This window comes from Pholis gunnellus (genome assembly GCF_910591455.1).
Source record: "Pholis gunnellus genome assembly, chromosome: 13".
Taxonomy (NCBI): Eukaryota; Metazoa; Chordata; class Actinopteri; order Perciformes; family Pholidae; genus Pholis; species Pholis gunnellus.
In genome coordinates, this window is record NC_136540.1 from 16960049 (window position 1) to 16973845 (window position 13797).

The following is a 13797-nucleotide window of genomic DNA, read 5'->3' on the forward strand; positions in this document are numbered from 1 at the left end:
CCAGGACTAGTGAACCTCTTTCTATTAATTGATTAATTTACTTATTTATTTATTTTTCTTTGTCCTTCTCTTCCTGGACATACCTGCATAGTCTACACTTAAAATACTCCCAACAAACAAAAACTATAACTATAAATCTGTACCATATTCTGTTTCACGCGTCTTATGTTATGCCTGTATATTTCCTGTTGCACTTTTGTCTAAATAATGTCACCTGTTGTCACCCTGACAAAATAAAAAAGTAAAAGGTTTATATTATGTTAAGATGAAGCTCTCTTTGTATCAAAGTTAAGTTATTTTGAAACAAAATATTGAAAGGAGTATGTTGGCGCCCTAAGCCAGACATCCCCTGAGAGAATTGATCCTTTCAAAGTCCAATAATTTGATGAAATGCAAGCTTAATTTCTTGATATGGTTAACTGTCAATTGGTGTAGGTTTATATGCACACTATTGTCTATGTACGAGTCTAATCCTAGTTAAAATCACATCGGGGTTATGATATAGAACACAAAGAACCTGGACAACAAATGACTTGCTGGTCTTTCTGTATGACGGTGCAGGTATTACCATTTTCGGGCTTTTACTTATGGATGCCCTGACCACTTTTTATTATCCAAGATTTATTTAAATTGCAAGAAAATAGAACAGCAAATTAGTTGCATGCAATACATTTAGTACAGCAATTTAGACATGTTTGCATCTTCTAATTTGTTTTGTTTTGGGCTATATTCATCATAAAAAAAGAATAAATCTCCGCTCAGGTCGTCCTCAGTTTCACTTAAATGCAATCGAGGGTATAGATGATTACAGCTTGTATCATTATATATTTTATATAACTGATTAACAAGCACATGACTGGTGTGGACGGCACACAATATCCTGGAAAATATTGCACACAATACTATATAGGATTTATTCTGAAATTCAACTGTTTGTCACAATCTGTCCCCATCAATGCAGAACCCTGTGTGATCTGCGCTGACCCCTCGCTGTCATCATTCAGCCTGACCACACAGCAATATTCACACATCAAACAGCGATGGGCTGATTTATCTCACGTCAGCGCCACCGTTTTGATGGGCGCTTTCATTTTCGAGCTGATGAAAGTGCCACAGTAATGTGGTGGAATGAATGTTTTGTCCACCAGCTTCCACCATCAACTCAAATCGATGGGGCATGTAATTGTTGGCCACTTTGTGTGATTGCTAAGATAAACAGACATTGTTGCGGACATGGAAGATCAATGTCACGCACAAAATAAGCGAGAGAAAGGGAGGAATTTATGGGCCATCATATTCACCGACAACATACAGTAACTGCTGACAGGTTTTGCGGCCGACGCAACCCTCTTATGTAGTTACTATTTGATCACATTTAATAATTCATTCTGCATAGTGACAGGGCGCAATTTAGTCCCGCCCACACCGGAGGACAACAATTCATCGCTCTCCATTCACTTTGTAATGCGTGAAAGTGCTAGCAAACGCTTTAAAGCTGCTCTGTGGTGGGAGACACTACCGACAGGGTAAAGAAACCCAAACTAAGTTTATAGAAGCTGCCGAACCAAAACATGGAGGATACAGGCACTAAGACGTGAGGCATCAGCAGCAAGAATGGGGAAACTGAGGGGATCCACGAGTACAGCAAGCATTTTGTCCAAATATCAGTTTTAGGCTAACAACATTTCTGCAAGTTGAGCTGAAACTATTTTGACAGCATGCATCATGTGGTGTAATGTGGATAAATCAGCAAGTGCCTTAGCTTACTACAGTAGCTTGCTGATGGCTAACTTCATCATCTTAATAGGCTAATCATCATTTTAAGTATCAACTGCACCCCTGGTATAAGGAGCTAAAATACTCCTTTTGCATGATGAAATCCAAAGTTTTTTTACTAGCTGCAGGCAGCTTCCAGCCCTTGGTTGCAAATCGTGGCGCTGATTGTTTTTCCCTCCGGTGGGCGTTGTTTTTAGAGTGACGCTCTGTCTCTCTGGTTTTAATCTCTGCAAAGGCCAATGAAATTAAATGCTCACAAAACTATTGAATGTGTTAATTCCAATGGCAAGCTATCCTTCATGCCATATACTTCTGACTGATAAGTATTGGAAAAGCCAGTACACATCCGTGTACACATCCGTCCTTCAATTTTTTAAGTGCTGCGAAATAATACTGACTGAGAGCTGTTTTCCTAATATGACACTAACATATTTAATGTGAATCCATTGTGAGCAGGGCTAAGCTGATCAGTATGTAGTTGGACACAGTTTGACTAAAGTCACAACATAGCTATGGTACTGGCTCACCTTGGTAATGCAGCAGGAGAAATCCGGATTTGTGCTGTTGGTCACCACGAAATCGGATGGAGATCTGATTGCTCCAGCTGCGCAGTACGAGGCCCCTCATTAAGACTGACTCATTGGCAAGGATGAAGGGTTCCCGGCCGCCCGTGTCCTCCACTGTCACCTGCTCCCCCTCCAACGCACTCACATTTAGCACCTAAAAAAAGAGACCATAACAAATGATTACACACCGGCCTTCACTGCTGCACGTCTGTGCATCTCACTGCAAAGGGTCTTTGTAGAGTAACACATGGCACAGTGCATTGTATTTGAAGCACATTTATTTCCATCCACTCTGACAAAAAAACAATAGATTCATAAACTTTTAACTCCAACACAGAAAATCAAATTGCACGCTAAGTGTTGACTTATGAGGTCTCAGTTCACACCAGATGGGATCTTAATTCAGCATCCCCCGCTGTTGTGTTTCCATTTAAAGCAAAGTTTAGTCTAATGATGTTGCTCTGAAAAATGGGTCACCTGCTGTGTTACTTTGCTCAGTTGTCTACAAACACAGTTGCACAGGGGTCTGTTTGGTTTAGTCGGTTCTTCGTTAACCTGCGCCCGGGTTGTAGACACCTTTTTTGAGTAATTGTTGAATCTGTCTGGGTCATTCCACTCATGGTTTGTTGCATGATTGATTGATCCTCTTTCAGTGTTTGCCTTGTGCCTGTAAGCCACTCCGACAGCCGTGCTTTATGTCTTCAACAGGTTTGAACAGCATCTGCAGCTAAATCTGGTGAAGGAACCTCGGGAGGATTGCATGTAGTTAAACTGTCTGGATAATGAAGCACTGACACATTTTTGGAGCAACATCTTTATTCATTCCCCAGCAGAACTATAAAAGAGGCATGCTAATCCAACAGCAGGTCATGGTCATTATTCCGTAAGATAAAAACACTTTCACTTGTGTTTGCAGAAGAGGGATTACTAACTTCACCTACTTCCAAGGTGCACGGAGAAGGCAAAAAGTATTCATTTCTGTTTGCATATCAGTTTTAACAGACTTATGAAAGCCAATTCAGGTTTTAATCAATTTAAATCAAGTTCAAATCATTTGAAATTCTTTATTCAAGCTTATTCAATTCAGCTAAATGTTTTGTGCATTGGCCGGTACTATAAAAAAAATATGAAAATGAATACAAAATATCACTGCTCAGAGCCCAATTTTAAACCGTGTTGCAACAAGATCCAAAAATGACAAGTCCACCATAAAAGCTAATTCAACCACATCTAGTTCGAGCTCTAAGTGAGACTCACAACATTTTTCGAAAGCTAAAGCTGTCATGGATAGTGTGCTCAGGTATGCCATGAGGCAGAAAAAGGGTTGCCCTCCATAGGCCGATGTCCCTGAGGTAATATGTGTGCAGCAGTGTTAGTGCAACAGCCTAGAAAAGCTGAGACAGTGGGCAGGAAGAGCACGTTGCACGACGGCGGCAGCGAAATGAATTTGGCCAGGTTGGCTAACTGTCACTCAGTGGAAGTAGAGCTGACAATGAGCGCAGAGAGGCTAATGGACACTCTGTGAGCTTAGAGGTGACTTCTTCCTGAATGATCCATGAGGTCAGCCGCTTTGATTGATTTGATTTTTATCACAACCAGAATTAAACACTCTGGAGGTTTTCAGACCAACTGAAAACACAGAGCGCAAACACTAGATCAAAATAGCAGATATGTGTGTGTGTGTGTGTGTGTGTGTGTGTGTGTGTGTGTGGGTGTAGGTGTGTGTATGTGTGTGTGTGTTACAGAATCACCTCTGAATGTTTTTAATATAAAAATCGTTGCAGGAGCCTTAAACAATCGAGTCACAGTGAGTAATAAAGGAATGCCACATGATTTTTCGAATCCCTGTTTCTCAAGGGCATCGGCAATGACAAAGCCTTTGGCTCAGTTCTTTCTTCCCCCACTTCTGCCTTTGTGCCTCTGAGTTAATATGGAGAGCTTGGATTTTGGGAAAATCGGGTTACTTCAGCTACTTGCTCATTTTATAATTTCATAGTTCACCCCACAGTAAAATACATGAATTATCTTTCAATTTAACATGTATACTCTTATATCCAAGGAATGAGAAGATAATTTAGCAAACTACGCGTTGAACTTGATTTACAAATTTAGACAACAATGGAGTCTCAACTAAAATGATATCCATAAATGATTGTGATTGACTGTTTGCATTGCAGTCTTGTAGAATATAGCTACAAGGAAAAGGTTGTACTTTGTTACTTTAAGCAAGAATTAATATTTGTTTTCTTCTAGTCAAGTTGTATTTATTGGGGATTCAGAAAGTTAAAAGATTAAAGCCTATTATTTCTTCAATCTCTGAAATTCATCCTCATATTTTTATTCCGTAATATGTTTCTGTGGCCTCTGCCATTGTGTAAAGCGGGTGACACAATGAGAGATGGCTGATAGTCCACCATGGTTCGTAAATATTTCAGTCAACCATCTCTCAAAAGAAGAAGAAAAAAATCTGTCTGTAAATCAAATGTCCCTCTTGTTATAGCCCTCTGTGAAAATGGTGGAAAACCTCTTATCATCCCCCCCGCCCGCCCGCCTGCCTGCCGCCGATCAAAGTCTAGAATCAATCTTGTTGTCTTCCTTAATGATATCAAAGGCTGGATATCCCAACATTTCACAAAATGTAATTGTCATAAAATGTAATGACTAGGCTGCCTGTCAAAACATGTTAAGCAGATTGTTAAAAGCAGTGTTATTTTTGTCCAATTGTGATTTTCTTTTTTTTAAATGACTGTCTCCTACTGACAAAAAGCTGTAAATGTTTTACTGCCTGAACTGCTGTCATGTATTTTATGTTGCTATCTGTCAGAGCTTCCTCCGCTGACTCATTGCTTACATTATAACTGGCATCAAAACGTATAACCATATCACTCCTCCAATCGCCAACTCATGTGTGCTCTCTGTTCTGCATTGATTGTCAATTGTACTACCGAGTTTGAAAGTATTAAATTGATTCGCCTCACATACGTACAGTCTGTGATTCCCTGACTCCTTGCATGCCTTGGTGTCGCCTTCCACCAATGGATGGGATTCCTAGCCTCAGCGAGTAATCAAGGATGAGGCCTTTGCAGACACTGTCCCCAGACATTGGAACACCCATTGAGAGTAGACAGGATACATCTTAATTACAACTTACTCACTTTTTCCTATCATGACAAAGACTGAATATTTAATGTTACATCTGATGGTGTCTGAGTCCCCTTAATCATTAATATTATTACAGTAGATGACAGGTTTTATTTTGTCTGTATCGATTTGTTTTCATTTAAATTCAATTTCATTAAAAATGTTCACTATTAAGCACTTGGGATCTTCCTTTCTTTCTTTGTTTTCAATGAAGAGGATGTTTTATGTTTTCTTCAAGTAGTTGCACTCTTAGTGATTTAAAATAAATGTTTTTGACAATTTTGTCGTTGTTGGTATTAATTGTTTGTTTGTGCGTACTCTGATATTGCAACAACTTAAAATCATATCCAGTGAGGTCAAACAGATTGTAGTTCCGTGACCTCCAGGTTTACATATACCAGGGATGCTCATGAAGGACAGGTGAGCAGATAGTGAACAGGGAGCAGTTGGACTGATAGCCCCAGAGGGCCCTATCATCTGTCATCCACCCTGGGACCTGTCAGTGCAGCCAGCAACAGCTGTCCTGCCTCAATTATGAATCATTGGCCATGTCAGGAGACATCACACTACCTTATCTTCACCAGCGCTAGAGCCAAATGCCCGGGGGGACTTCTTTCTCACTGTCTCACTCTGTGTGTGTGCGTGTGCGTGTGTGTGTGTGTGTGTGCGTACACACACACACATGCATGTTCCTCTGGACTGTAATGAGAGCAGGCTTATTGTAACCCCTAGTTGGAATCTCTGCCTCAGCAGACACATTTGTGGGACCGGGGATTTGGCTGACCAAGCACACTTCTGCACCAGCAACATTATCAGAGGATGCCATCTAAACATTGTGCTGCTCCATTTTGAGGATTGTGTTGAGAGAACAGAGGATGTCTGTTGTTGTTTTTTTTTTAATCCAGGTTATTAAAGGAAAGCTCTTAACAATGCATAGAATGTAAGACTGTCCTCCAAGTGCTCTTTCAAATCTCAGTCGTTCACCCTCCAGCGTTTCTTTTCTCCCTCCAACTGTTCCAGTAAAATGTTTCCTGAGTCAAATCAAAATGAGAGGGCTGGAGGAGAGAGGGTCATCTCTCTCCTCTAGCCACTGTCTTTTCAATCACACCACTTTAATGAACAGACCACCTTGCACGGCCACAACTGCACTCAGAATACAACAGATCTCCAAAATAAAGGTTTCAAAGGATACAAATATTTGCTTGAGTCGATACCTCGATCTCTGTGTTTTTACCATAATCTTTGTCGAACACAATGAGCTTCCAGGGTGCTGCGGTGTTGTGAGTGAGCAGAGGTGAAGATTCATTTGATCACATCCAAACAGAAAGAAGGCTGGTATAGTTTTTAATCTGTTACTATAGTCATTGCTGGTATCTAACACTTCACATAAGAGATAAACTAACAAGACTGGATGGAAACCTGGTAGCCTATATGGACTGTGTGGCCAAATTGTTAAGAGGATAGTCTTTGGTGCTGCATCTAAAATGTGAATTCATGGAAACTTGACGTTCATCTGCAATTTTCTTTAGTGGTCCCAATAATAATCCCGCAGTGGGCTGCCATATGAGCACAGGACAGAAGCAGTATCCAGACCTTATAACAAAGACTATGCATCAAACTGTGTCAACACCCTTCAAATATAGGATTGCACAGCAACAACAACCTTGTATGTATTGAGGAAGTGGATCAGATAACTGATCGTGTGCGAAACTGCGTTCAGCGGAAACACTGGCAATTGCTTTAAATAAATTTGGAGAAATAATGGGGAAACACCAAAGCTGTAACAGCCAATGGTGTAACTTCATCACTCACACAGGGACTCAGTGACAGACTGTTTATAGGGCTGGCCTTGCTTTGCTGCGGCCCAGCCAAAAAATCTGTATCATGCAATTAATGTGTTACTGTCTAAAAGAAAACAAGAAAATAAAGGGCAAGAAAAAAATTATCCTGGTGCTTTTGAAATAAACAATCTGTCAAACAAATTGACCTTTTTACAGATGGCATGTAATCTTTATTCACTCTTTTATTAATTCATCCGTAAGCACACATATGAGTTAACTGTCCACAGAGGCGGGTTCTCACTGATAATTTAATGTTGAAAACATCTGGTGGTGCTCCGCAATGAACATTTATACTGACTCACAGGAGCCATTGCTGATGCAGAAATGAGCAGTATGTAATCAAAATGATCTTCCTATACATGGAAATTAAATGACCCTGCTGCTGGGGGCAATAAATCAACAGCCATTGGACTTACCAGCTGCAGTGTCATCATTACTATGGCTGATGCAGGGGAGCACACTCGTAGACCACCTACCTCATCGCCCCGTATCTAAGGCTCACATTTGAATAATCTTAGTACACCACCAGTTGGTGGTTTTGTGCATCGCCTGATGAATTCATACAAAAAAAGAATTCCTCCAGTGTTCATTATATGGAAAGCGTTATCTTAATTGAACATTCACCTCTATATAAACAACAGCCAAGGCCATTTCCTGTTTGCCCCGCTGCCTAAAACAATGGATCCTTACCAATCAGCGAAAGCTCAATGTTAATGAGAATGTGACAAAGCTGGTGGTTGAATACAATACTAGCTTGCTCATTATCACTTAGGTCACATTTGGCAACCCAGTCGCCAGAAAAAAAACTGACAAAAACCTGCAAACCACCGGTACAATGAACCTTGACATTTCTGAACCAAAAATATGTTTCAAATTAACATTTCTAGATTGTGTATATCAACATTATAGTGTAATCTCAATTAGGTTTAGGTTGAGGCAACAAAACTACTTGGTTATAGGTAAAGTAAAAGATTATGATTTGGGTTAAAATAAGTGCATCACTTTTAGTTTCACACAGGACAGGAACACGAGTCTCCGAGGTGAGAGTTCCATGTTTGACCCTCCCAATCACCTCTCTACAAGGACTCGACCCGTGATTATACTCACAATCGGAATCAAACACTGACAGCTGCTGACACCGTGTCGTGTAGTTCTGCGTAGTAGTTCTGTTTATACTGTCGGCTTAGAGGATGCGTTCCACATGCGCAGCACGTTACTGCTTGTAGCGTAGTGGCCACTGGGGCAAGTCCGCATGGTCAAAACAAATTGACGGTAGACAGACGGCTGCACTGAGCCTACAGTATGTGTACACCCTCTGATGAAATGTACGCAATGCTGACCCTGGTGGACGTGGGAAGTATAACTTTCATTTTCACTGGAAATGTATTGTGATGTCAAAAACAATCATCTGGGAGAGAGCGTATTCCCTCGAAATTCATTGACATTGCAGTTTCATTATAAGACATTAACATATAACAATTATTTTCCTGAGATCCTGTAACGCCTCCACCGTATAGTGACCATCCTCTCAAATATTAGCATGTTCCCTCCGGAAGCTGACAGTAAAGTAGACATGAAGCCCCTCAGTATTTGAAACACGGTCATAAGATGAGACTCTTGCTCTCTGATAAATCAGCCTCACTCACCGAGGTGCCTCTTGGGCCTTAACGTTCATTTGCTGCAGTGTGCATGTTTTGCATAGATTTAAATTCATGCATTGCTAATTACCCTACATATTGTCAAGCGTGCTTCATCATGACACTGAGAGATTCGGAGAGAATGTAGTTTTCTGGCAGACAGAGTTTTCTCTCTTTTGACAGCTAGCTGGGTGGAGGAGCAATTAGTGTCACCTGAAAGGATTCCTCCCGGGATGACTAGGCCCCATGAAAACTCATCTCAGAAAAGCCCCGGCACCCTAAAAAGCTCATCAAGATCAAACTGGCCTTCTTTATGTCCTCCTTTACTCCCCCAAGGCACAACATGATGAAGGCTTCCCTCTGCCTCATCTCAAGTTGATTAAAGGCAGCGAGCCCATCTTGGCCTCCATTACTCAGTCAGGCTCGGTTTCTCTGCGACACATCTGCCACGTGTTGCGTCGTTGGTGCTGCTGGGGGAGTCAGAGAATGGCCAAAGCATGTGTGTTAATACAGCGTTTAGTATGCAAGATGCGAGGAGGGAGGATTACAGGCATCATTGTAGGGCTATTTTAAAGGGGAAACGTTCTTTTTACAAAAGTGTCAAGACTTGCTCTCGGTGGAAATCCCATAACACTTTATTGTGGCCCTTTCATTTGATGAGAGCACTGGCGGTATAGACACCAACAAAACAAATAAACAAATGTAATCCCCCCCCCACCCATCAGACTCGGCCAGGGTCAATGCCATGTGCATTTTCTTCTTTTGTAAGAAATACTGGAATTAAAATGGGACTGCCAGGATCAATACAGCAATTCACCCAGCACAGAAAAAAGGCTGTGTGTCAACTATTTCTGCTGCTTATTAACATGGCTATTGATTGGAGTCAGAGGAGCATGATCACAGAAGCAGCATCAAATACCAATCGTTAACCCTGAAGTCGGCGATGGCTATAAACACTTGGCATGCGCGGTAACATCTCAATCCTTGAAGGTGCATTTCACTGGCGATCCACCTCGACCGTGCTTTATCCCCTCCTCAGATGTAACTCATTAGCACATGCAGCCTTGAGCTCATTAGATGTTCGGTTCTTAAGTTTTTATTTTGTTTCGCTTGGAAACTTCTGAAACAATATTTACTCATTTGAGGATGAAAAACTTGGAAGCTCTAATTTTCCCCACTGAGACTGGAGGCATTTGTTTGATATTTATAAGCTTCAATTAAAGAAACAAACGAAGACAACGATGTGTTCTCTTTCACTTGGTGGTCACTTGCTGTTTAAACAAACATAATCAAGAAGCTTAAATAATCACATAGCAAGTCAAGCTAGAGTGGTTTAAATTTGTTGCGGTGTCCTGTTTAATTCATCCCCATGGTTCACCACCGGAGCTGAAACTGATTGAGACAGAGTAGAGGAACTGGACAGATAGAAAAACTGATAAATGAGAGCAGGGTGGAAATAGAAAAAAAGGGTGAGAGAATTGGGAGAGGGATGGAGAAGGAGAAGATATACAGTATTGACCTCAAAATCCTCCCTCACCATCTTTTTGAATGATGCTCCTTTTAAACCTGTGAGAAAATGGAAACACTCCCCCAATCAGCCTTTGTGGCAACGGGAGAAATTGGCCATGTCTGCGCTCGTAACCCCTGAAATGTATCAACCACTCTCAGTCCTCCCCAACACAATACATTTTCCTTCAGCGAGAGTGCCGGGATGTGGCCTCCATGAAACAGAGCTGGGACAACCTGTGCAGAACCTCAGGTAGTAACTCCTTGAGACCCAGGCAGGTAGATCAGTGAGCAGAGGAGACGGAGAAATCGGAGTGGGACAGATGGCCTGGAAAGAGCTGATAGCTATAGCTAACCCATCGGATTTACTTGATCAAATGAAAAAAGCTCCAAAACAGATTTTAAGTACTTTAATACCACAGCCCAGTTCTGGAAAACCTCCATCTGTCCTCTACTAAAATCGTATTGCAAAGTGACTGCGTAGATGGATATAGAGGACAGGAATAAGATGTGCTTAAGATATCGACAATTCACTGGCAAAAGAAATTAATAAATAAACTATTTTCACATGTACTATTTTCACAGCTTTTTTTACCTGTCCATGAAATAAAAAAGGTTGAGTTGGTCTCGACAGTTTCTAAACTCAAGTGGGTGGTAGATTGATTATTTACATTTTATGTTTTATTATTTATATTTATATTAAAAACCTCCCGACAGTATAAGGGCAAAACTGAGCCCATATTACAGTTACCCGCTCTGCTTCAATGTTATTCATCATTGCTAAATTTGATATCATAGCTCGGAAGGTCAGACAAAAAAACAATTAACATTATATAATTTGCACCCCACCTATTCAAACATCCTGCACATTTTTGGCATTAACTTTACTAATGTGCAATGCCTTTTAAAAAATAATTATTTGTATTTTACTTTATCTCTGGGGCTGAAAGTTGGTGTTGCATCAGCCTCCTAATATTTGTGCAGTTATTCTGCAAATAAATTATAATGTGTCCAGAATCACCAGATGGAGCAATGCATTATCTGCTGTTAGCTGTGGCAGAGGGGTTGTAGAGTCAGGCTGAGGGCAGTAAATTCTCCCGATACATTTTTCATCCTCCCTCTCCTGCAAGATGCCAGACTTCTGAAAGGAGTATTGACTAAGCACAAAAAAGGTCTAATCTTGCTTATTTATTCCCCTCCAATGTGATTCCTGATGGAAATCAGAGGGTTCTCTGAGTGCCTATATTCTATTTTACTGAACCTTACATCAATATAAATATTTATCATACAGTCACCTCGTCTGTCCTTCAGAGTTTTCCTCCCACAAATTTCCTTCCTTTGCCCTTGCAAACTGCTGGTATGTCTGCTATAATGACTCCCTTCCACAGCAGAGGCAGGCAGCCAAAACAAGAATGTGCACCTCAACCAAAATATCCCTCCTAAGTCTCCTAATGCATAGTGCTCGACTAGTTAAATGGTATCCGAACCAAAGCGAATTCTCAGACGTATATTTCTGTTTCTACTAAATCTATGGCCAAAAATCGGCAAACTGGCCATGATCCCACCAGAGAATTGGCAGAGGAGAGCCTGTGATCCCTCCAGAGATCGACATACAAGCTCATCAGAAAAGTGGAAGCAATCAGTTTATTCGCTTCAACAACAGTTCATTTCTTCTCTCTTTTCTTATTGGATAGTATGATTTAAAGGATTAGTGTCTGAAATGACATGCATGAAACACAACTAGAAGTATAGGACTCTCACAGTGAAAGGACAGAGCATTGGTCTAAGCTGTTTCATTAATCTATTTGGCATGTGTTCTGCTGTTTGCCATTCCCCAAAAGAAATATTGCATTGCATGCTGCTCAGTAAATCTGTTGTTAGTCACATTATCTTTACAATTACGACACTGCAGTCACGTGTCTATACACAACATTTTAGAAAGATGTCAGTTTTTCTTGCTGGTGAAATAATCAACATTGCAAAGTAAAAAATAAAAATAAAATCCTGTTTTACCTGCGTATATCTACATACGTGTGTGTGTGCCTATGTCGGATCAGTCCTATCAAACAGGCAAATCCAATGAGACAACAGCTACATGAGTGTCCATCTCTTTCTGCAGCAGGTGTGTGTGGAGGTTCTGAATTGTTGATAACTAAAAGTCATCCCTGTGTAAAAACTGTCCTGCTTGCATAACATTTTCTGTGCACACTGCTCCTGTGCAAGTCTACTTTCTGATCTCTTCTACTCCTTTCAAACCTTGGGACCTATATAGCCTCCAGGCAGAGAAGCTTCACTCAGTGCTGATGAGACGGTATGACACATACTTGACTTAAATTTCTCCCTTTCCATCTTTATTCGCTAGGAAGGAACAAAGAGACCCTGGCTCGTCATTCTCATCATTTGTGCCAAGCAGTTGTGTGTGTGTGTAGTTTGCCGTTAGATCACTATCAGTTCAGCTGTAGAAGGGAGGGAGACTGTGGCCCCATCTGCTCACATGGTGGTACTGAAACACATGGCTCCCTGCTGTTTGTTGGTACAATAGATGTGTGAAGATGAAATGTCTATAAGTTCCCTTCCCTTGCTGTTTTGATGCACTGGAGAGGACGTGGAAGTTGAGATCTGACATATCAAATGTGGTGAAATGCAAGTATGTGTGTGTGCATGAACATGTGCAGGTAAGTGTGTGTGTGTGTGCATGAACACATGCAGGTAAGTGTGCACGTACTTATGTGGTTCAAGATTTACTTGCCTTGCCCAGAGGAAGCTTTCAGAGAAAAAACAATACAAACACATATACTCTGTCAAGACTTATCTTGGCCCTCCAGAGGCAGTAAGACAAAGCTCACACATCTTAAAGTCCCCGGTGGTAAATGAGGCGGTTGAGAAATTGCAAATGCCAGGGAACGCAAGCGCTGACAGTTAATTTTTATAACCTTTTTGTGAAAAGACTTACCAAGCAAGCATTTCAACCTGAGACAGACCCCATCATTTGTGCCCCCATCTACCCACTCACCCCAGCAATTTGTTGCCTGTCTATCTCTGTCAACCCACACCAGACCAACGGACACCGTAACCGCTAGGACACTAAACCAAAATGAATCCATGCTCTTGACTGTTTGAACAAAACCTTTTTTTATTTTACTTTCAGACTCCTGATTCTGCAGTTCCTCTCAGCTCTACTGAGTTTATAGCATCTTTCAGCTCATTGTTGTGCTTTTATGGTCTGCAACGGTACGGTTTTGGTCAAGTATCGCTGCTCTGACTATTTTTTTGTGAAAAATATCTGATAAACCAACTGTACGCTAACTGCCCTGCATGAAATGGAAACTA

General features: G+C 41.1%; 1 protein-coding gene across 1 annotated transcript in view; it reads right to left on the bottom strand.

Annotated features, from left to right (window-relative positions):
- The window catches only part of sez6a (seizure related 6 homolog a), a gene marked incomplete at both ends in the record, with an annotated part of 80902 nt that overhangs the window by 21004 nt on the left and 46101 nt on the right, over window positions 1-13797 (bottom strand). The window contains one exon of the mRNA XM_079172304.1: window positions 2304-2496. Within this exon, the coding sequence (XP_079028430.1) occupies window positions 2304-2496 (193 nt within the window). The remainder of the gene's footprint in view (window positions 1-2303; window positions 2497-13797) is intronic.